The sequence below is a fragment of the Xenopus laevis genome, chromosome 5L (genome assembly GCF_017654675.1).
Source record: "Xenopus laevis strain J_2021 chromosome 5L, Xenopus_laevis_v10.1, whole genome shotgun sequence".
Taxonomy (NCBI): domain Eukaryota; kingdom Metazoa; phylum Chordata; class Amphibia; order Anura; family Pipidae; genus Xenopus; species Xenopus laevis.
Genome location: NC_054379.1, coordinates 136,958,486 through 136,984,147, shown reverse-complemented (window position 1 = coordinate 136,984,147; position 25,662 = coordinate 136,958,486). Strand labels below are relative to the sequence as shown.

Below are 25,662 nucleotides of genomic sequence, written 5' to 3'. Positions count from 1 at the left end.
TTAGGCTGGTTTAATAAGTCCATTATATAAAATACAGCTTTTCTAGCTATATTCAGTTTAGTTTAAATCTAAATAAGTTTACCTTTTGTTTTTTGCCAAAAAAAACTGACTTGAGTACCCTTTTCATTTCTAATCATTTAGGCATTCAGATGGTTGGGGAAGGTCATCACTTTCCCAACCAGCCCAAGGACACTTATTATTTACAGAATTGAATTTGGTGGGTGTTACAGATTATCTATGGAGAGTCATTGCTTGAGCTGTGAAGTAATTTTAAATACCTGATACAAAACTGTGAGGTAGAAATCTGATCAGTATAAGGCATTGCACCAGATTCATTTAAAAGGATGTATTCATCTTACAAACGTTATAAATGTTACAAGATGTTTATAACGAATAAAAGATTATACGTTATTTATGAACAGATCTTCAATGCACGTTGCTAATAAGTGGGCTCAAAAATCCCCAATGCACCATAGGTGAGCTACTGTACCAATCATGAATTTAGGTTGGCAGTTAACCTGATTTGACCAACCAAGGAATTAACCTGCAACTGCTGTGGCCACTCAGTTCATGAGCAGAATCAAGGCATCAGTGCAATTTGGCCATCCATGTTGCTGTAGATCAATTTCTCCCCTAAATCAGTGTGAGGCCAGAAATAGATTAGAATTAGACAGATTAGAATGGCAAATCATTTAAATATTCCCTGCTGTCCAGATATTATTGAAGCACAACTTCACAACTTGTTCTTACTTGAGTAAATGGACATCATCTACTCAGCATTATACTTCCATGTCCTTAGGAGATGCAGGGAGCTTTACAGGACTATAGTGAGTCAGTGGATGGGACATCTGGTTTCAGTTTGTGACTCCTGGTGTGTAAGAGAGAGGAACAACAACTGTTCTGCATTGAGTTCTATTGCTCATACAATGCGTAGCAAGATTGTTCTTTAGTATCTTTGGCTGCAGAGCAATGTATATGTTCCACTGTGGGTACAAACAAACATGTTCCTCAGGATGGGACCAAGACAAATTAATGCAGATCAAATGCAAGCCCCCTATTCTGCAAGAGTTTGTGTTTAAAATCCAAAATTCTGCTTTTGGAAAGAACTGTATGATGTACCCTAGTCTGGAGCTGAAAAGTTGAACTTAGGCAATTTTCTTTTGAGTATGGATTTCCAGTGATACTGGAGAAGTGGTTTAATATATCATTTTTGTATAAAGGAAGGTTAAAATACAGCCCTAAAACATTGTATCTGCTAGATCTGTAGCCCAATAAATGGGGTAACCCCACCTTCAATTAACTAGTCAGGGTCTGTTTGTTACTGGGGCCTTGATGGTAGCCTGACTTTCTAAAGTCTAAGGGCATTGCATTATTTTGCATTATATTATATGCTGTGGCGACTGGGTATTTTATGTACGCTTTTTATATTACACATTGATAAAGCACCAGTTTATTCCACAGGGCTGTAGAAACGAAGGCTTTATATATATCAAACGTACAAATTATGAAGGCCCTGATGATTAGAATGTTCTATATAAAAGGAGAAGGAGGTGTGAGACAGAACATGATTGAGAACAAGTGTGATGGAATGTATAAGGGAAGGGAACATTTTGTTAATATTTATTGACAAGTCAAAATGACTCCCTTAGATTGTCCCAGATAGTGACTGGGTGTTACAATCATTTGACTTTTCTCTTTTTGGTATTAAAGGAAAACTATACCCCCCAAAAAATGTAGGTCTCTATTAAAAGATACAGAGTAAAACAGCTCATGTGTAAAACCCTGCTTCATGTAAATGAACCATTATCATAATAATATACTTTTTTAGTAGTATGTGCCATTGGGTAATCATAAATAGAAAATTGCCATTTTATAAAATAAGGGCCGCCCCCAGAGATCGTAAGATTCACTGTGCACACATACAAACCACATGTAAGGTCACATGAGCCAATTAACAGACAGAGTTCTGCCTTTTGCTTCCTCACTTCTTCCTGTTACAGTTAGTGTTGTAGTATTTCTGGTCAGGTGATCTCTGAGGCAGCACAGATAGAGTCACGAAATGGTGGTTCAAGGCAAGAGATATAAAAGGGCAATATTTATGTAAATATATATTCCAGTTTGGTAAGATTCTTTAATATGTCATTCAATTTGATATAAACTATCTGTTGCTCAAGTATTCATTTTGGGGGTATAGTTTTCCTTTAAGGTGTAGTGAGTGACTGTGGTGGGAAGACAAGGCAAGTCAGCACTCCATGAGCTCAGTATAGCTTTTATGCAGCCCAGTTGTTCATGTATATTGGTGTCCTACCTTGACTTTCTGATCTGCAATAACCTGTCCATTGTGTTTTTTTTATGTACGTTAGCTAGTAAGTTACAGCCTGGACAGCTATATACTCTTGTTTGCAAGTCCCAGCCTAGTTTCTTATTTACTTAAGTTTGCCACACACTTGCATACAATTATTGCTATGTGTATGGTGGACCATTCAGGAATCGGGCAGATCTCAAAATGTCATCTACTGATGCACCATGTCAGCCAGTGCCTGGTGCATCAACAAATGAGAAAGAAGAACTGCAGCTTCCTACTGTTCTCATTCTTTGTATTCCTTGTACACACTATAGGAAGTAGGAAGGCAGCCAGTCATATTTTCTTATTCTGTTTGGCCTGTTGGCCCATTGGGTGGAGAGCACTTGCGGTATGCCCATGTATCCCGCCTTTAGCCTGACTATCCCCGACTGCTTCCTGCTCCTGTTAAAATATAAAAAGCTGCACTTAGTGCACATCTCAATAATAGGGGGGTTTCATCACCCCAGATATTGATTGGAGCAATAATATAAATGTTCTGCATGATAAGTTCATGTCACAAATTGTTGATGACCCAAACAAGAATGATGCTATATTGTATCTAGTGATCTCTAACAACCCAGATCGAATTACAAATGTTCTAGATCACCTGGGTATTAGTGAATATAAAGTAGGGATGCACCGAATCCAGGATTCGGTTCGGGATTCGGCCAGGATTCGGCCGAATCCTTCTGCCAGGCCGAAACAAATCCGAATCCTAATTTGCATATGCAAATTAGGGGCGGGGAGGGAAATCACGTGACTTTATGTCAGAAAACAAGGAAGTAAAAAAAAATTCCCCTTCCCACCCCTAATTTGCATATGCAAATTAGGGTTCAGATTCAGTTCGGTATTTGGCCGAATCTTTCACGAAGGATCAGCCGAATCCAAAATAGTGGATTCGGTGCATCCCTACTAAAAAAACAGAAATAGTCATCATGAATAATATTTAACCAATACTGTTTTAAATGTATTTCTTTAGGGTGGCCAGTAATGCTTTTAGATTTCATTCCTATGTGTCACTAATAAGAGATACCTGACATATACATACTACAACCAGTGTTGTAAAGCAGCAATCAAGAATGTAAAAATAGAAAATGAGGAACAGATTGCTTCACTTGCAAGGACTAATACCAAAAATGTTTCAACGTATATCAGTAATAGTCAAGAGTGTGGATCTATTAAAAAATGTAAATATTTTGGTTAAGCAAATGTGCTTAATCAGTTCTTTCCTTCAATGTTCACAATATAGAAGATCAATTCTGTAAATGTTCACATGTCTCAGCTCAAACAAGTTTTCAGTGGCTGCCACAGGAGTTGCACTCAAATGTTTAAGCAAGTGGATACTCCCACTACCTCTGTTATAGCCAAGCCACCCTGGGCCAGCGTAGTTTTCAGCTAACAGGAGAACTGGCCTGGAGTCTCAGGTAATCAATTATAATCATTGGGGTGCCTGAGATTATACCTTTCCTTCTCCTTTAAGCTAAAATCTGTTTGTTTTGGGAATATTGCTTGTACATGCAAAGGAAATTGGCTAAAGAATCAGGTACACACAGAATCCAGTAACAGGCTTGGACAAAATGGTCGAACTTGATGAACATGTCTATATCAGTATAACCCAGCTTGTGGGTGTATGCCTGCATTGACTATGAATTAATGCCTGTATTGATTTTGAGAGTCTGTTTTAATGAATTGCTTGCAACTTGAGAAATTATTGTTGAGGGTTCAATTTCCTGGACATACGAAGCTCTGCAGTAATAGTCCTAGTAGTTTAACCCTTTAGGTGAGGGCTAAAAAGATACAAATATTGCAAATTATAATGGCGCAAACCCTGTATAATGAAGAAGTATTCGCACATTCTCAGCCTGTTAAATGCCTGCCTTTCCTTTCAAAATCCAAGGGTCCTCTTTTTTCTCTGGGTTTAATATTTGTATCTATGAGCCCCTGTTATATCAGCCCAGATATAATTCCTGCTTTTACCCAGGTATGTTGATATTATGGGGGGATAAGAGAGTTACTTTTGCAGCACAGCAAATATTGTAACCCAAAGTCAAACTGGGCAGCTGCATGGTAACACCTTTAAAAAATGTCTTTTGGCTCAGCTTTTTTAGCGAGTACAGGAGGTGGCATACTCTCCTTCGGGCTGCTTCAATTAACTAGAAGTGATGTGCGGGTCGAGTATCCCTACACCCCAAACCCTCCCAACTTGAACCTGGCCCCAGCGCCGATTCTGACTAAGGAGCCGCCTGAGGCGGCTCCTGCAATGCTGCCCCCCCTCACCGGCTTACCTGTCGCATACCTCCCAACATTTTGGAAGTAAAAAGAGGGACAAAATTTTTTTTGCACGTATCGAAGCGGAATTTTTGGACCATGCCCCTTTCTGTGGCCACACCCCCTAATTACCATGTTCATTTTACAAAATATGGCAGGTTATTAAAGTTTGAAAATAAATCTCCTTATCTAAACAGTTTTTTTGTGTCTCAAAATTGTTACAAAGTATCTTATTTGCACCTGTTAGTTGTTCTGTGCTCTCTGCTAAAAGCCAATTGAGTTAGAAACTTTGTTTCTTTTTCTAGCTGTTCAGTGCAGAGAAAATAGGGACTTTCCAGTACAAATGAGGGACTGCAGGTTGAGCTGTCAAAAGAGCTGTCAAAAGAGGGACTGTCCCTCCAAAAAAGGGACAGTTGGGAGGTATGCCTGTCGGGAGGGGAGGCAGGAACACTATTGCGGAGAGCGCAAAAACCGGAAATTCTGCTCTTAAAGGTGCAGGAGCGGCTTTTTGCCGCCGCCTGGAATCCTTTCTGTTGCTGCCGCCTGAGGCGAGTGGCTCAGCTCGCCTCATTGGCGGAGCGCCCCTGCCTGGCCCACTCCGCCCCCTCTATTTATAGACTGCACCCGCCCCACGGTGATATAACAAGAGGGGTGCGGCAGGCGCGAGTTTATAAATTCAGGGGCCGACAGTGTGAGGTCGCAGGCGGGTTTGGGTTGATCAATCTGTTCCGCTCTCCATGCCCGCCACGTCACACTGCCGAGGATTTTTTGCAGTAGCCAACCCAAACCACCCAACCTACGAGTTTCGTGCTTGCCCACACATCGCTAATAGCCAGTATGTATATGTGGGGCATGAGTCCAAAGATTTCATGGCATTAGAACTAATCAGAACTTACAGCAATAAATTGTTTTAAACTAGTACAGCAGCCGTATGACAAAGACACCACCATTCAGCCATACTGTACATTTCTCTGGCCTTTTAGAGTAGCACAGAATGAATAAGGTTCTTGGAGAAAAAGCCTCAGTATAGTGCTGACTGATCAGATAGAGTACAAAGTGGCAGTGTTCCATCTGCCTGTCACTGTAGCCCAGCAAAGGACTAATTTGAACAAACCGTACTGTCAGCCTGTTTAGGAGAATCCAGATTATCACACTGCAGCTATGCACTGAATGTGTTGTGCTGCCTGTTACATCTCTCCTGCCATTTAGGAAAGTCGGATCTTGATTTGAATGCTATTACTGCATTACTGAGGGTTCAACAGATAAAACAAATCTTGCCCTTCTGTCTGCTCCGCTCAGGGCAGAGTGAATTGTGATTGATTGTGGGAACATGACTGGGAACGTGGCCGGAATATAAATTGCTGACATCTCTTCATTTTGTAAGCATACATTATATTTTGTCCTGTAATAGGATTGTATACAGTGTATTCTGTGTATAAGATATGTGGCATATACATTTTCCTTATGGCATTAAAAGAATCATCGAATAGACAAGTATTATTTTGGGTCCTGAACTGCAAAACATTTTTTTTGGTGGTTTGAGAAAAGAAAGAAGCTAACCCTGATTGGTTGGTATTCCTACCTTTAATGGAAAGGATAGTTTAAAACTAAGTAAGCTTTTTCAGAAAGGCCTATATAAATACACCAGTAAATCCTCAAAGTAATACTGCTCTGAGTCCTCTGTCAAAAGAAACACAGCATTTCTTTCCTTCTATTGTGTACACATGGGCTTGTGTATCAGACTTCCTGCTTTTAGCATAAGCCTCCAGGGCAGGGCTTGAGCATGCTCAGTTTGCTCCTCACCCCCTCCCCTCAACGCTGTAATCTGAGCCCAGAGCTATGAGCGAGCAGGGAGAGAATCAGGCAGGAAGTGATGTCACATTAGCACAAAGTGTTCCCGCATACACCGACACTGTTCCAGACCCAATTTACTTCATAAAAATGGCTTTACTAGAACACACAAGTGGTACAAATATTTTGCAGTGGGTGTGCAGGACTAAATATTCTGCACTTCCCAGAGTCATTAGAAATCACATGCCTCAGGTTTTATATAGTGTGCACTTAACTCATTACATATTCTTAAAGGCATAAATAAATAAAGTGCATTCAAACCCAACACATCATGGTAATTAATTAATTGCATTAAAAGTGAATAAGTAAGAATATATACATATCTATGCGAGTGTATCTGTAATTCATATATCAAACATTACAATGAATAGTGCACTGATTGCAAAGGTGATATACATATAAATACCTATAGTGAGTAACAAATAAGTTAGTAATACAATCATGAATTGTGTATGTGAGTTTAAAAACATTATTTTTAGAATTCTTCATCAAGCTCGCTGTCATATTCTCTAGGTCATTCCTGTATTTGACATACGGTATGTTATTAATTATATGTTATTATCAGTTTCAGAAACTATTAGTAGTAGGATTGATCTCCTAGAGATTCCTCCAACAGTATTAAATTCACTGCGTAATAGATTGAAAGCTGTTCTGTTTAATTTGTAGGCCTCTATAGTAATATTTACTCTTTTTTATTATAATTTAGCATATAAATAAATTATTTAGTGATGTCACAGTATGCTAATATGGCAGCTGCTATCCTAAACAAACAGAGAGAGTTTCTAGAACTGTTTACTCAGGTATGGTAAAGTATTCTACAGAATAAATACAATGTTATAGCCTGGCTCTCTATTGGCAATAAACTGTCTCTGTAGCTTATCTTCTTCTTTAACCCCCTTCTCCTAACCTGTGCACAATGGGGGTCTTAAAAAATTCAAATTGGCATCATGTCCTTACGTCACTTCTTTTAACAAATTAAATAAACAGTCGGGTTTATGATATACAAATGTTATTGCCCATCTGCAGAACCTCTAGGCATTTCTCTGACCTATAAAAACACACACATGCCAGCACAGAGACGCCAGTAGTCTTTTTTTAACGTCAGGCTTGTCTCTTCGGTGTGTCGTCTAGTTCTGTGTTGTCCTAGTGTTGTGCTTGCCAAATATTCTCTCTCTCTGAGCAGAGAATGTCCAGCAGACGTCACTGAGCTCAGGAGAGAAGAGCAGCTCAGACACCACTTAGGCTGATACTGATTGAAATAACTGTATGTTTCCTGCACCTGTCCTACTGTGCTGCCCACTGTTAATAAGTCATGCTGTTACCAACTATATTCATTGATTGCAGGTTGTCCAGTGTTCAACAATTTCAGAAAAAGATGAAAAAAATGGAGATGTAGGCTTATTTAGGGCAGAGACCACTAGCAATAAGGCACTTACTGTATATCTAAATGGCTGCAACTCCGGCCCTCCTTGAAGGGATGTAATATTCCTTACATATACAGGTATGGGACCTGTTATCCAGAATACTCAGGACCTGGGGTTTTCCAGATCTTTACGTTATTTGGATCTCCATATATTAAAAGGAAAACTAAATGTAGGTCTCCAGGCCCGGATTTGCGGCAAGGCCGCATAGGCCCGGGCCTAGGGCGGCAAAAAAATAGGGGTGGCATGCTGCCCAGCCGCATTATGGGGATGTGTGCGTCCCCATTCAATTACAGCAGCTGTGCCGGCGTTTTTTCAGACCGCGCGGCCGTCAATGAAATCCGGCGCTGTAGGTCTCTATAAAAAGATATTACATAAAACAGCTCATATGTAAAACCCTGCTTTGTGTAAATAAACTATTTACATAACAATATACTTTTTTAGTAGTATGTGCCATTGGGTAATCCTAAATAGAAACTGCCATTTTAAAAATAAGGCCCGCCCCCCTGGGACCTTATGATTCACGGTGCACACAAACATACCATACATGTTAGGTCACATGAGCCAATTAACAGACAGAGTTCTGTCTTTTGCTTCCATACTTCTTCCTGTTACAGTTACTCGAGTCGAGTTTTTCACTAAAACTCGAATTGATCTAGTTTTCAAGCAAAACCTTCCAAAAAAAAAAAAAACTCGAACATCATGAAGGCTATTCATGTTTCAAATAGTTCAAGGGACCTCTGCCAATGACTCCTAGATGACCTTGACAGGTTTTAGTTGGTGTATTTTCAGATTCAAGCTATTTTTTTTTTAAAAATGAAAAAAACAAAAAATCTATTTTTTACTCCAAAATAACCTTGAAAACTCGAATTTTTTGTGCAAAACACAACTCCAACCTTAATAAACCTGCCCTACGTTTACTGAAAAATAATTAAAATATTAACTTAATCCAATAGGATTGTTTTGCCTCATGTTAGGATTAATTATAATTTAGAATGAAGTACAAGGTACTGTTTTATTTTTACAGAGAAAAGGAAATCCTTTTTACAAAATGGAGTCTATGGGAGGCGAGAATCCTCTCATGCAGAGCTTTCTGGATGATGGGTTTCCGGATAACAGATCCCATACACACACACTTATCTGCTTCACTACATATTGTAGATGTTTTGTGTTCATGAAATGACCACACATTTTATATACAACTGTCTCTCATTTTTATATTTGCTTTTCCCCACTGATTATTTGTCTTTAACCGACAGGAGACCCAAATTAATGGAAAGATTGATCAAACAGTGAACTAAGAAAAGATTCCCACCAGACCAAAATATGTTCCCCATTTATCAAAAAATCTGTAACGATCCAATGTATGAATGTAAATACCTGTTTCAGCTTTTCAAAATGTATTGAGAACAATCACCAATTGAAACCTTAAAGTGGTTGTTCAACTTCCAAACAATTTTTCAGTTGAGTTGCTTTTTTAAATTGATTTCCATTTTTTATTTTTTACAGTTTCTCCAAAATCTATAAGTGTAACGTTCCTGTCTCTGGGGTTTCAGTCTGGCAGCTCAGTAATTCAGGTGCAGATTCGGAACTGTTACAATTTGCTACATTAGTTGATACATTTCTCAGCAGCATCTCTGGAGTATTAACAACTATTGTATCAATTCTAACAGCTGTCTTTATTTCTGGTGTACCAACTGAACTGAAAAATGTATTGGAAGTTGAACACCCCCTTTAAAGTCGACCTGTCACCCAGACACAAAAATCTTTATAATAAAAGTCCTTTTCAAATTAAACTTGAAATCCAATTTATATTTTTTATTAAAGCGTTCATAGCTGTTGTAAGCTCATTTAAAATTCTCAGCTGTCAATCAAATATTGTCTGCCCCTCCTCTATGCCTTAGGCATAGAGGCGGGACAGACAATTACTTTCACTTTCCATTCAGTGCTTCCCAGATGTCACTTCTGTCCACACACTCCCCCTGTTCTCTTCACCATTCAATTGTGTAGTTAGTACATGGGGATGGACATTGGGTCACTCATTCTGGTGCATAAACAAGATTCTGAGTTGATGCAAGGCCTGTCTTAATAACTGTGTCCACAAAATGGCTCCTGCCTACTTGCTGTAATTATAAATTCCAAGACTGAAGGAAACAAGATTCAAATAATTTATATAGTGCAATTAAAGTTAATTTTGCTTGACTAATATGATAAAATAGGATTTTAATTATTTTTTTGGGTGATGGGTCCCCTTTAAGCTGGCAATACACAGGCAGATTTTATCTGCCAATTCAGCCCCTTCAGACAGATTCTGCAGTTTATTTGCCTATTTATGGACCCTGGAGAGGATGGCATCAGCATGTTTATGTGTTCTTCTCCGAATGGCCTGCACTGCCTTTCATTACGATCCACCCATTGGCCTTTCTAGCACAGAAATAATATAGTCAGATAGGAAATGCCCATCAGTTGGTACAAAATATCAAGCCTGATAAATTGGCTCCTATGTCTGTATGTCATGTGACTATATAAATGTGGATTATAAAGACCCGCCATAAACAGCCTGGGTCGGATTTACATAGCGGGTGCCCCTAGGCCTGCTGTCATTCGTCGCCCCCGTCCCCTCCACTTTATTCGCACATCCCCAGTATTTCTGGACCAATGTGGGTGTGGGTGGACAGCATGCCGCCCTCTAAAATCCTGCCACCCTAGGCCCGGGCCTTGGTGGTCTTTCCACAAATCCGGGCCTGTAAACAGCACAAGGCCCCATTTTAATGTCCTGACCCAGAGGTTAAGCATCCCCTGTTGTTATTTTATACATTTATATATTTTTTACAAAACCCAGAACTACTCAGTGCTGATATTCATCGATTCTGCAAAAGTTATCAGCTGAGAATTTCAAATTGTAACAAGCCAGTAAAGCCCAGATTCGGTGGATCATATGGGGTCAGTATATACTAATTTTTATTATTATGCTGATTGAATACATTTCTGAATTTTATGAATCATGAGTATTGGGACAATTTGTTTAAAGTGGATGTAAAGGCAAACAAATAAAATCCCTTTTTTACTTTCTTTAATGAAAAAGACATCTATCTCCAATATACTTTAATTAAAAAATTTTTACTGTTTTTATAAGAAACCTGACTGTATGCAGTGAAATTCCCCCTTTGTTTTACTTGCTCTGACAGCTGCAGATAGGAAACTTCAAACTGCTCTGTGGGGAAACTGATCATACATTCAAACGGCAGGGGCGAGCCCCCCACCTTACTTATCAGAACTCGAGCAGCTTTGTTTGTTTCCCTATAAAGCAGCCAGCGACTGTGTAGAGATTCATATCTGCAGACCCAGTGCAGTCTGCATATTCTGTTTATTAATCATGTCTTCCTGTGTCGGCTTCTATGGCAGATATTATTTGACTGGTGCTGTTTTGATAATTTATGACGATCTCTGTACTGTTTTTATAAGAAACCTGACTGTATACAGTGAAATTCTCCCTTCATTTACTGCTATGGATAGAAATTGTCAGACGGACCCTAACTGCTCTGCAGGGAAACAATCATACTTATGAACAGCAGGGGGAGCCCCCACCTTACTTCCCATCCATGCAGAACTCAAGCTTTGTTTATGATGATCCCTAAGCAGCCCAGACCACACTGAGCACGTGCACAGTCTTAGTCTTGCAAAGATGTTTAACAAAGTTACAAGGTGGTGACCCACTGTAGCCAACTTGAAAACATAAATCATTTGTTTAATTAGGCTTCTAGTGCAGTAAGTTCATGTTTATGTTTGGTATACAAAATACAGCATTTCTAGCATTATTCTATTTTAGACTTTAGTTCCCCTTTAATGGTGATTTAATGGTGCCTTGAGAACTGGGGCAAGGATTTTCCGGCATTGGTCCCTTTTTTTTCTCTATGTCTGTAGTTAATTTGGCTAGATCAGTAGGTTTGGCTTTGCCAGCTTCAAACATGGATTATACTAAGACATAACCACTTTTGTAGAAGTATGTGTGCCCTACTGCCCAAATATGGTGCTTAGTGATGTCATCTGTTATAACCAGAGCTCAGTGATGTCACATGTGTATTATAATATATAATGTACCGCCTGTAACATATGAATATATTAGATGTCACTTTGAAGTTCCATGACTTCAATGTACAATGTAATGTACAAGTACATTAGAGGACATTATAGACAAATAGCAGGGGACCTTTTTACCCATAAAGTGGATCACCGTACCAGAGGCCACCCCTTTAGACTAGAAGAAAAGAACTTTCATTTGAAGCAACGTAGGGGGTTCTTCACAGTCAGGACAGTGAGGTTGTGGAATGCACTGCCGGGTGATGTTGTGATGGCTGATTCAGTTAATGCCTTTAAGAAATGGCTTGGATGACTTTTTGGACAGACATAATATCAAAGGCTATTGTGATACTAAACTCTATAGTTAGTATAGGTATGGGTATATAGAATTTATGTGAAAGTAGGGAGGAGTGTGTGTATGGATGCTGGGTTTTCATTTGGAGGGGTTGAACTTGATGGACTTTTTTCAACTCAATTTAACTATGTAAATATGACCTGTATAAAAACACTGCTTTCAGCCTGGTGCCTTTACAGTATATGGTCATAGAACTCCTCTGTGACATACAGGATTTACATTAAGCTTCTCTGGACAGAGAATAATTAAATGTAGCTGTATTAAAGTGAAGAGGTACAGCTATAGGATCCATTATGCGTAAACCTGTTATCCAGTAAGCTCTAATTACAGAAAGGCAGTCTACCATAGACTCCATTATATCCAAATAATCCAAATTTTGAAAAATTATTTCCCTTTTATTATAATTATAAAACAGTGCCTTGTACTTTATCCAAACTGAGATATAATGAATCCCTTCTGAAGGCAAAACAAAATTCCTGAGCGTTAAATTCATGTTAAATCTTATTTTAGTAGACTTCATGTATGAAGATCCAAATTACAGAAAGATCCGTCATCCAGAAAATCCCAGGTCCCGACAATTCCGGGTCCCATACTTGTATTATGTTCAGAAACATATTTGTACTACTTGTTTCTACTTTTAAATCAGGTTATATTGCCTTAATACTTACAAAATCATAATAACCAGAAGCCTACTGCATGAACAATGAGCAAGACAATTACTGGATGGGGGTCCTATAGCCCTCTCAGAGGGCACATGTTTTCTAGTTTATACAACTCATGTATAGAAAGGGTTGCCACCTTTTTTTGGGAAAAAAATACCGGCCTTTATTTATTTTTATATTTATTCCCTATTACTAACATTGGGGGTTGCTAAACCATCTCTTGAAACTGTCAGATATAGAATACATGTGATACATCAGAGAGTAAAGTATGGGGTTAGAGATTTTTTTGTGCCTGGAACATTCCATATCTCTATTTATATATTGACTGAAGCTTTCTCCAGACTTCAGCAGCACTGTAGTTATGACCAACAGGGATATTGTTAATTGCAACAGGAGAAAGTGTTAGGGCAGTTAGGACAGCTCCAATTCAAGTCTCTCATTCAAACCACAGCCTGGTTGCTTGGGTAATTTGCACCCTAGCAATCAGGAAGCTGCTGAACAAAAACCTAAATAATTAAAAGAAACACAAATAATAAAGGCAAATTGCAGATTGTCTCAGAACAGCACTGTCTATGTCAATAAAAGTTAGATGAAAAGGTGAAGAACCCCTTTAAGGACACGTGATGTAATTCCAGCCTCAATGGTGACATCATGAGTCTGAATTTCACTCATGTAGTTAGGACATGACATATTTATGAGTTAAAGAAGTGGTTGTAGTAGAAAGGCATAGGAAATGTGTTGGCATTATTATTATCTTTATTTATATAGTGAGCAATATATTCCACAGCTTTACATCAAAGATTGTAAGCTGCACTGGGCCATACTGATAACAAAGTCTCTATAACTTTCACACAGACTATGATCAATCCTATCAGGAACCCACAAAATAATTTTTGAAATTAGAAGTTATTTGAAGGTGTCTAAGATACCTTCTATGTCTGGCCAATTTTTAAGTGTTGTCACATTAATGAGAAGGCACCATTATATGATACGTGGTGTTCTTGAAAACCTTGATCCCTATTTATGTCTCACTAGGTCTGAGCTGGAACACCCTGAGAACATTAGCTTTTGCCTGTAGTTGGGGCCTGCTTTCATTCTTACCTTCCTCCACAGGTAGAGAAGGTCTGTGGGCCACTACAGGAGAGTGCCAAATCTTCCCCAGATGTCATTGTACAGATGAATATGGAAGATAAACTACCCCAAGTAACAAAGTTTCCAGCTTCTGGTCATCTGAGAAGGTACCTTGTTATTTCTGAAGCATCCTGCTGCTGGAGATATTTTGTATTCCAGTTCAATTGTATATTCTATAACTATGCTCACCTCCCCTGAAGGTACTGTGCATGCCATTTCCAACAGAACATTTTCCTGTGGCTTTGACTATAAGACCTTTGCATGTGCTGTTAAATATTTTATCTAATGAACTGTTTGCCTTGTTTTCATTTCTCTCTCAACCCTTTTGCTTCATCTCCTGCTCTTCTCCACAAAAATGTCCTCTGCTGGACACCTCTTACTTTACGTTGGGCCTACAGCTCTCTGCCTTTGAAAGCTGCGAAGAACGACCGACCTCGCAATATGAAGAGAGTCTCTCGGTAAGATATTCTTAGGCTGACTGCTCACTTTACATCTCTTCTGTCTGGTCCAGCACTCCTTTCCGTCTCTTCTGTCTGGTCCAGCACTCCTTTCCGTCTCTTCTGTCTGGTCCAGCACTCAGTTCGGAATGTTTGTGTGCCTCAACCTCCTGCAGCTAGATAACATTTTGTTTGGCTCTGTCCTCTCTTCTTTTTTAATGGCACAGTTGATTCAGCTGTGAGATTTCAACATGTTTAATTAATTCTGCATACAATAGACTTCTTTCATCTTATTTTTTCACCGTGACCCCCGCATTTGTAAGTTCAGCTCTTGTAGCTCATCACGTTATTTTGACTGCATTTTTGTGGAATGTGTAATAAAGAATAAGTTAAACTGAGAAACCTCGCACAATCTAACACAGCCATAACTAGCTGAAATAACTACACCCCAATACAGAAAGCCTTTTAGTCAGCGGCAGTGCACATTGCCAGGCATGCAGTTATGTATGTGTCTGGCCCTCCTAAGAAAACCACATGCAAGGAAGGCCATTTTTTCCAGCTTATGTAGAATATGGCACACTTTTACTGTAGTAGCCCACCTCAATAAATATTCTTTTAGCATTCTGAATGTACTAGACCAATTAAATCTAATCTCCTACTGGCTGCTGTGGGTTTCTGTACTTGGAAAGTGTGCACTGTTACTACATAAACAACATGGGATTGAAACAAGAACATTAGAACCACATTTGTGAGAGGTTTGTTTGGCTTGGACAACTATATTGGATGTGAGCCTTAGTGTCACGTACAGCTCCCTAAATTCAGAACAAGTGCTAAGCTCCCTGGTCACGGCTCAATCTTCCGACGTTGGCCTCGAGAGGAGCCTTCAGCTACTCAGATGCCGCCAGGTCTTACCTTGAGAGGAGCAAAGCAGATGTTCTCTACGAGCAAAGGGGCACATGCGTTTCCAAGGTTTTGGACAGAAGGCAACAGTTCAGGTAATAGAAAAAAACATAGTCAGGCAGGCCAGGGTCTAACAGGCAGAGTTCAAGCAGGGTCAGACAGGCAGTGGTTGGTACAGGCGGACTTCAAGCAAGGTCAATCAGGCTGGGGTTGGTACAGGCAGAGTTCATGGAACAGTCAGGCAGGCAAGGGTCAGTACTGGTAGATTTCAGAATAGTCAGGCAGGCAAGGGTCAGGATTGTCAGAGTTCAGAATAGTCAGCAGGCAAGGATCAAAACCGGAATCAAAACAGACAGGAATTACACCCAGATACTAAACAAGTTAGACCTACAAAGGGCAATGCGTTTGGGCGCAAAGGCCCTTTAAATATTAGAATTTCGTGCCAAACGATAGTGATGACATCATGTGCATGGCGTGTAAAAACTCTGAAGTGCGTGCCGCGCGCACCCTAGGAGGAAGAGGTACCACGTAGCCTGCTAGACCACCAGGGCGAGATATTACACTTAACTTTAAGCTACATACAAATCAGTTCTTGCTAAAGCATACTTAAGGTACGAGATCGCTCAGTGTGTATGTAGCCTTATAGGGGCTGTTCACCTTTGTATTAACGTTTAGTATGATGTAGAGAGTGATATTCTGAGACAATTTGCAATTGGTTTTCATTTTTTATTTGAAGTTTTTGAGTTATTTAGCTTTTTATTCACCAGCTCTCCAGTTTGCAGTTTTCAGCAATCTGGTTGATTAGGTCCAAATTACCATAGCAACCATGCATTCATTTTAATACGAATTAATATAATATTAATAGGAGAGGGCCTGAATAGAAATATGAGTAATACAAAGTAGCAGTTACACTACACGTGTAGCCTTACAGAGCAATAGTTGTTTAGATGGGGTCACTTCTGAGTCAGAAGAAGAAGGCAATTAATTCAAAAACTATAAAAAAAGCAAAAATGAAGATCAATTAAAAATTTGATTAGAATTAGCCATTCTATAACATACCGTATTAAAAGTTAAATTAAAGGTGGACCACCTTTTTAAATCTGATAGAGGAGATGTGCTCGCTCAGTTGAAAACCAATTGCCCTTCAGTTAAGTTCTCTAACTCTACCTTCTAATCTATTTTCAGTGAATTTATCAAGTATATGGAAAATTCTAAAGCATTTTATGCCACGTTAGCAGAGCGGTTGTGCAGCGGCGATCTGGCAGTGAGAGATGGATCCACTTGCTGGGATGGAGAAGATGTGGTAGAAAGGTAAATATAGATTTTTATGTTATATTATTGTTTTCCAACGGAGATTGTTGTAATGACTTTTTGCATCTACCCATCTAATAACTGCCAGCCTGCTAGTAGCCACTAGAAAAAAAAGTAATTACCTCCTCTTGTTGCCATCATTTACTGTGGATATTTGCTTGAAAAGGGTGTTGCCAGCAGTTAATGTATCCATCTGTGCTTTGAATTCAACCCTTCTGGTGAACTTACACAATAAATAACCTGCAAAATTTTTTTTTAAATGATTCCCTTTTTCTCTAATAATAAAACAGTAGATTGTACTTGATCCAAACTAAGATATAATTAATTCTTACTGGAAGAAAAACCCGCCTATTGGGTTTATTTAATGTTTACATGATTTTCTAGTACACGTAAGGAATGAAGATCCAAATTGCAGAAAGATCCGTTATCCATAAAAAAAACCCAGGTCCCGAGCATTCTGGATATATAATTATTTACAATGCTTAGGGATGTCAGTGGTTATATTTAGTGATTACTGATGTAACGTGTGTCGCATGACTTAAAATATGTGCATTATAAAAAAAAATTTACTTATCTCAGTGTTCCATGTCCAGAAGGAAAAGCATTTGGCTAAATCTCTGTGCCTTTATACGTTCCCAGACCTTGTCTGTGACTTTGAATTCTTGAAATGAAGTTTACTAGTGATATCTGTTGCCTTTTAGAGGGAGATTTTGGATCCTGTTCAATTATGCCTAATGGATTTCCTGGCATGTTAGAGAATTGTAACTGTCCAGAGATATTACATTTTATATACTTTCCCCCTGCCCCTGACAGATACAGCTCTGGGGTTATGAGAAGTATGAATGTCAGGACATTTTTAGCTTACATAATAAAAAAAGATGTATTTGGGATGTAGTAGCAGTGGCAGTGTGTTAGTGTTCCAGACTATGAAATCAGGCTTGGCTGAGGTGTTTCTGGAGGCTAAACCTATATGGGATGAGATGGCCAGCAGCTAATATATATTAAAGGGCTTATTTAAATAATCTGTGACCTACTGACATCCTCTTGTCTAGAAAAGCAGCTTAAAGCAGAGTAGAATGGCATGAACCCAAAGGTCAGAAGTATGCACATCTTTGCTGATTATCCCTTACTCTATAGATGCTCATTGTTCGTCATTATATTCTTTGCGTACACACACACAAACACCTTTCCTATGGCTGTATCATATGTGTGGAATACCCACAATCCTATATCCACATTAATATATTGCCAACATAAGATCAACTTGTTGTCACACATCTCTGTATTGTTAAAAAAAGAAAGCCCCCATTAAGGTACGCATTATGTGCAATTTCTTATTTATTTTCAGGAGACCCGGCATTGGTTTATGCAGGTGTCCTGCTAAGATTGGTTACATAGTTACATAGTTACATAGTTAAATTGGGTTGAAAAAAGACAAAGTCCATCAAGTTCAACCCCTCCAAATGAAAACCCAGCATCCCTACACACACCCCTCCCTACTTTTAATTAAAATTCTATATACCCATACCTATATTAACTATAGAGTTTAGTATCACAATAGCCTTTAATATTATGTCTGTCCAAAAAATCATCCAAGCCATTCTTAAAGCATTAACTGAATCAGCCATCACAACATCACCCGGCAGTGCATTCCACAACCTCACTGTCCTGACTGTGAAGAACCCTCTACGTTGCTTCAAATGAAAGTTCTTTTCTTCTAGTCTAAAGGGGTGGCCTCTGGTACGGTGATCCACTTTATGGGTAAAAAGGTCCCCTGCCATTTGTCTATAATGTCCTCTAATGTACTTGTAAAGTGTAATCATGTCCCCTCGCAAGCGCCTTTTTTCCAGAGAAAACAACCCCAACCTTGACAGTCTACCCTCATAATTTAAGTCTTCCGTCCCTCTAACCAATTTAGTTGCACGTCTCTGCACTCTCTCCAGCTCATTTATATCCCTCTTAAGGACTGGAGTCCAAAACTGAACTGCATACTCCAGATGAGGCCTTACCAGGGACCTATAAAGAGGCATAATTATGTTTTCATCCCTTGAGTTAATGCCCTTTTTTATGCAAGACAGAACTTTATTTGCTTTAGTAGCCACAGAATGACACTGCCCAGAATTAGACAACGTGTTATCTACAAAGACCCCTAGATCCTTTTCATTTAAGGAAACTCCCAACACATTGCCATTTAGTGTATAACTTGCATTTATATTATTTTTGCCAAAGTGCATAACCTTGCATTTATCAACATTGAACCTCATTTTCCAGTTTGCTGCCCAGTTTTCCAGTTTAGACAGATCACTTTGCAAAGTGGCAGCATCCTGCATGGAACCTATAGTTCTGCACAATTTAGTATCATCTGCAAAAATAGAAACAGTACTTTCAATGCCCACCTCCAGGTCATTAATAAACAAGTTGAAAAGCAAGGGACCTAGTACAGAGCCCTGCGGTACTCCACTAACAACACTGGTCCAATTAGAAAATGTTCCATTTACCCACCACTCTTTGTAGTCTATCTTTTAGCCAGTTCGCTATCCAGGTACAAATACTATGTTCCAGGCCAACATTCCTTAATTTAACCAGTAACCTTTTGTGTGGCACTGTATCAAATGCTTTAGCAAAGTCTAAGTAAATCACATCCACTGCCATCCCAGAATCGAGGTCTCTACTTACATTCTCGTAAAAAGAAATTAAGTTAGTCTGGCAAGATCTATTACGCATAAAACCATGCTGGCACAAACTCATAGTATTATGATTTGCTATGAAGTCCAGTATCTTATCCTTTATTAACCCTTCGAAAAGCTTTCCTAATACTGACGTCAGACTAACTGGCCTATAGTTTTGAGGCTGAGAACGGGATCCTTTTTTGAATAGAGGCACCACATTAGCAATTCGCCAGTCTCTTGGCACAATACCAGATCTCAATGAATCCTGAAAAATTAAGTAAAGAGGTTTGGCAATCACAGAGCTAAGCTCGCTAATTACCCTGGGATGAATACCATCTGGCCCTGGACCTTTGTTAATCTTAACCTGTTCAAGTCTCTTTTGAATTTCTTCTTGTGTGAACCATGCATCATTAGTTGTATTACTAGAATTGGGAGTGTTAAGAAGGAAACCTTCACTTACTGGTTCTTCATTTGTGTAAACAGATGAAAAATACGAGTTCAGAATCTGCGCTTTTATTTTGTTTTCATCAACCAGCTGATCCCCCTCTGATAGTAAGGGTCCCACCCCTTCCTGCTTCATTTTTTTACTATTGACATATTTAAAAAATAATTTGGGATTTTTTTACTGCTTGCTGCAATATCCTTTTCTATAGCAATTTTAGCTTGCCTTATAGCTTCTTTGCATGATTTATTGGCCTCCTTGTACCTTATAAATGTTTCGGCTGTACCAGCTAACTTGAAAGCCTTAAAAGCACGTCTTTTCTTACCCACCTCAACACCAACGCTTCTATTGAACCAAAAAGGTTTTGCTTTGCAACGACGTTCCTTGCTTACAAGTGGAATATACTGACAAGTATATTTATTAAGCAGCATTTTAAAGACTTCCCATTTTTGTTCTGTGTTTAACCCTGTGAAAAGCATTTCCCACTTAATATGTTGCAGAGATGCCCTTATACTGTCAAAGTTTGCACGTCTGAAATTTAGTGTTTTAGTTACTCCCTTATAGAATTGCTTCTGCAACAGAATCTCAAAGGAGACCATGTTATGATCACTATTCCCTAAATGCTCACCCACACAAATGTTAGAGATGAGTTCAGTATTGTTAGTTATTACAAGGTCCAAAAGAGAGTTATTCCTAGTAGGTTCTTGAACGAGCTGGAATAAAAAGTTGTCATTCAGCATATTTACAAACCTACTAGCTTTTTCTGTCTTAGCAACCCCATTACCCCAGTCAATGTCTGGATAATTGAAGTCACCCATAGCAACAACTTGACCCAGCTGTGAAGCCGCTTGTATCTGCAAGAGTAGCTGGGCTTCATACTCGACACTTATACGAGGTGGTTTATAGCATACACCAATGATAATTCTTTTTGATACCTTTTGCCCAGTCGAAATCTCTACCCAGAGTGATTCTACACCCTCACCAGTGCCAGCTATTTTTATTTCTTTAGCGCATGGCTTTAATTCAGGCTTTACATACAAACCCACTCCTCCACCCTTTTTAATCCCTCTGTCCCTCCTAAAAAGGGTGTAACCATTTAAATTCACAATCCAGTCACATGTTTCATCCCACCAGGTCTCAGTGATACCAATTATATCATAATTTTTAGAGCATGCAATTAATTCTAGGTCTCCCATTTTACCTGACAAACTCCGTGCATTTGCCAGCATACAGCGGAGGTTACTACTTTTACTTTTGAAATGTGCATTACTTAGTGAAGAATTATACGTTAAGTTAGTATTATTCTGTTTTCCTTGTAACAGAGGGACCTCCTTAGCTGGTAAACTGTATGCCCCCCTCACTCCTCCCCCATGACCCCTTACTAACCCCACTACCCCGTCTACACTAGCTTCCCCATAATCCTTTATCTCACCCACCCCCCTCTTGCCTAGTTTAAACACTCCTCCAACCTCTTAGCCATTCTTTCCCCTAGCACCGCGGACCCCCTTCCATTGAGGTGCAAACCGTCACGGCTATATAGGTTGTACCCCAACGAAAAGTCAGCCCAGTGCTCTAGGAACCCAAACCCTTCCTTCCTGCACCAAGACTTGAGCCACGCATTAAGCTCCCTAATCTCCCGCTGTTTTCCTAAACTTGCACGTGGCACAGGCAAAATTTCAGAAAAGATTACATTGGAAGACCTTTCCTTGATCTTAGAGCCTAGATCCCTGAAATCATTCTTTAAGGTCTTCCATCTACCATTTATTTTGTCATTAGTACCGATATGCACTAAGACAGCTGGGTCGTGCCCAGCCCCACCCAATAATTTGTCTATCCGATCAACCACATGCCGAACCCTGGCACCAGGTAGACAGCAAACTGTTCGGTTGTAGCGATCCGGACGACAAATTACCCTATCCACTTTCCTAATAATTGAGTCCCCTACAACCACAATCTGCTTAGGCCTGACTCTACTCTCCCCCCCACCACTACTAGAGAAACTGGTCTCCCGGCTGTTAGAGAGATCAGCCCCATCTAGAATTGCCAATCCAGAGTTCATACTCCCATCATCTTCACACAATCTGGCAAATTTGTTGCGATGTATAATCTCCGGATCAGCCTCCATTTTCCTTTTGCCCACCTTAGATTTTCTAACTGTCACCCAGCTAGCTGCCTCAACATCCTGCTGCTGTTCTGTTCCCCCCAAACTATCTGACCCCGCTAGGTCCTGCTCAGTGAGCAAAAGACTCCTTTCAAGATTGTCAATCGACCGCAGTGTTGCAATTTGTTGCTCTAGTGCTCTAACTTGAGCCTCCAAAGTGGCAATTTGCTCACATCCACCACAGAGGTAAGCATTTTGGATCTCTTGTTCCAAATCTGCATACATATGACAGACTGTGCACTGAGTCAGACCTTCAATCTTGCTAGCACTCATTATCCCAGTTACAGATCAAAACAGGAAAAAATATAAATAAATATATAGAAAAAAATGAGGGTTTAGAACAAACTTTTGACCTACAGTAGTTTGAACCTCCTTTAGTTTTCAACTCCGGTGTTTGTAACTCCACTTACAGATCCCCCACTTGTTTGTAACTCCACTTACAGATCCCCCACTTGTTTGTAACTCCACTTACAGATCCCCCACTTAACGAGCAAACACTTAAGAGAAGCTAACACTAGAGCAAGCTCCACTGGAGTCCCAGGGGTTCTATTTATACAGTCTGTTCAGGTGCAACTAATCAAACCCCACCCCCTCAAACGGAGGGAAAACTGCAAAGTAAAGCAGGTTGTGACAAACTTGCTGTAAGCACACTAGCACACCAAACTTTGCTGTTTAGCACCCAAGACAGAAAAAAAAAAAAAAAAAAAAAAAAAAACCTTTTAAAAAAAAATTAAACCACAGTAGTTAAATATAAACCTTAATATAAAAAAGCAGTTAAATACTTATCCTTTTCAGATGATTTGTTTGCTTTAAGTTGCTTTAAACCTGTCAGCAGCCTGATTCAAACAAATACTTACAAATAAATTACTAGCAACCAGACATTTTGGCTAATGTACACACAGCCCATTATAGACCGTCATTAGGCTAATGGCGCACAATAGTGATGTGTGGGTCGGGTAAAACCCGACTCTAACCTGCCCTCCCTCCACCCACACCTGCTGGAGCTTGACTTCGGCTTTCATCTATAGACCCGTGCCGACCTGCCCCGCTGATGATGTCACAAAAGGGGCGGGGCGATCAGACTCGCATCTATAAAGTCGGAAGACGGCAGTGCAAGGTGGCGGGCGGGGAGAGCAGGAAGAGGAGCTCAACCCGGACCCTCAAAAGGGGTTGCGAGGTTGGCCAGCACATCACTAGCGCACAACACTGTTGGAATAATCCAGTAGGGGGAGCCACTGCAGATTGTAATACTGCCTTTGTTATTAAGCATGGGATATGGGCATCAGGGGTTTAGCCAACTGCCCTAATTTCTAATTGGGGAAATTTGACCCATGGACATAAAAAGAATTAGATCAAAATCTGGCCAGATCTGACCTAAAAGAGGCCAAATGCCATCCATGAACATATATAAAACCCAAAAATTGCAGTGTGTATTTCCCTGCTCTCCCAGACTCAAAGACATTTTCCACATATGTAATGAAAGGCATAAAGCTTGTCCAGGAGCAGTAACCCACAGCAATTATTTTTATAGTTTCTGGATGATTGTGGGGACATAAAGATTACATGTGCATACAATACCTTACGCAGTGTTGCTTGTGTATTTCTGATCAGGGAAAATCACGTCGTCCGTCACCTGATTGAAGATTTACATGGCATGTGATGTTTTAGCATTTTTACTGTTTAGAGCATCACGTGGTTTTAATAATCCGATGTGGGGACCTGTTTAGCATGTAATCCTATTGTGCGCCACTTCAGCCTGTAAAAAAACAGCCCCTATAACCCCTACATGATCTATACTACAACTACAGAATTTATACTTACTACTATGTTGGTAAAATTTTAGATTCTTGCACTGACCCTACGGAAAAACAAAGCAGAACTGATAAATAGGCGAAGATCATATACGTATGCAGGAAGAAACTAAGTGACAAAACTAGCAAGCTGTGTATCGTTCACCATGGGTACAGCTGCAAGTGTTAGAGTACTTATGGGTGCAAAATTTCTCCCTAAGGACTTACATTTGTACTTATGGAAGGTGAAAAGCCATGTTCTTGCCTTTAGCTGTGTTCTTGCCACCCCAAGGCCCAGAGCACATCTCATACTGGGGATCCCCTGGCATGCCTCTGCATGGCACATCATTCATTATACATTAGTCAAGATCATCTGGTGTCTTCTGGAGCTCCTGCCTTCAGTGTCCGGAATGCCATGCATTGTAGAGGTATGCCAGGGAAAACCCACAACCTGCCCATTTGTTGCTCTGCCAACATTGCATACATAAATAGGTACCAGGGGCGATCCTGGCCACTCCGCCACCTGAGGCAGCAGCAGTTGCAGCCTGCTTTTGGTAGAGGAACCAGAAAACAGAGTAAATATTTTGCTACAATCAAAAGCAAGTTATGGCAAGGAGTGGGGTTCCGGAAAGCTCTCTAATAGCAAAAAGTTGTAAACTTAGCATTGCTGAATTACAGTGGGCAGCTGTATGCAGCAGGGCAGCAGTAGAGGAGCGAGTAATGGGGTCAGATGTAGAGTCCTGCAGCGGGTCGGGTACCCGCAGGTTACCCGAAAAAACCTGCTGTACCCTGCGGGTGCGGGTGCGGTATAAACGTGGTTAAGCAGGTTTGCGGGTCGGGCCGCGGGTCTTCTCAATAGCGATTTTCCTTCTTTTTTTGAACACACCTACTTCTGATGATGTCACTTCCGGTGTCACTTCCGGTTTACAATGTCAGCACAAAGCCCTGTTTTACTCCTTTCCCCCTGATCACGCCTATTTCCGATGATGTCACTTCCGGTTTACAATGACAGCACTTCCTGATTCTTGATGGTCAGCGGGTCGCGAGTCCGGGTTGCGTATAAGGTACTTTCGGGTCGGGTAGCGGGTCCAAGCGGGTAAGAATGCGGGTCCGGATTGGGGACTGTAGGTTGCGGGTCCAAAAAATGGACCCGCGCAGGACTCTAGTCAGATGCACTACAAACAGCATTCGTTCAAGACTAACAAAGACACCGTGTCTGGAGCAGAGAAGCAGAGTAGAGGGTTACAGTAATCAAGGTGAGAGATGATAGGGCAAACATGTATCATAGTATCAACAGGGTTGGAAATACTGTATGTGACACTTAACATCATATGCTTCAGGGTTAAGAAGAGAACTGTTTACTGGGTATTCCAAGGACAAGTGTATGTGTCATTGTTAACCAGTCTCTCTAGTCCTGGAGTAAGGTATGGATGGCACCGTTCAAGACAGGCATAGCGAGCCTGCCCCTTCATGCACGGGTGCAGGAATAGCTTTTACTGTTGTCAGATGCCATCAGGACTGGAATAACAGACATTATTTGTCACATTCCTCATGTCAGAAACACGAGATGCATGTTCTGTCTGTCAGATGTTCCCATTCCCGGCTTAATTGGTGAAAATGAGCAGAGCCGGTGGGAATCACGTTATTGGATGAAGTAAGCTATTGTTTTATTCCATCATGTCCCGATTAACAAGCTCACAGGCCGCCTTGCTGTCCTTCACATCCCAACTTTGTGCCGTACTGTTACCATGCACACAGGATTCCTGGCCTAATAGCAGCACATAGAGGAATCTCTGTTTTCCTATCTTCCCATCTATTGTTATGCAGATTGAACAGAGCC

The 25,662-nt window shown here is 40.2% G+C and overlaps 1 protein-coding gene across 2 annotated transcripts in view; it reads left to right on the top strand.

The window, feature by feature from the left end:
* gpc5.L (glypican 5 L homeolog) overlaps positions 1-25,662 on the top strand; it is a 102,755-nt gene that overhangs the window by 15,012 nt on the left and 62,081 nt on the right. Inside the window, exons 4-6 of one of the 2 annotated variants that reach the window (XM_018263913.2) lie at positions 14,095-14,219; positions 14,511-14,570; positions 16,635-16,760. In XM_018263913.2, the coding sequence (XP_018119402.1) occupies positions 14,095-14,219; positions 14,511-14,570; positions 16,635-16,760 (311 nt within the window). The remainder of the gene's footprint in view (positions 1-14,094; positions 14,220-14,510; positions 14,571-16,634; positions 16,761-25,662) is intronic. The other variant, XM_018263914.2, reaches the window with a different exon arrangement.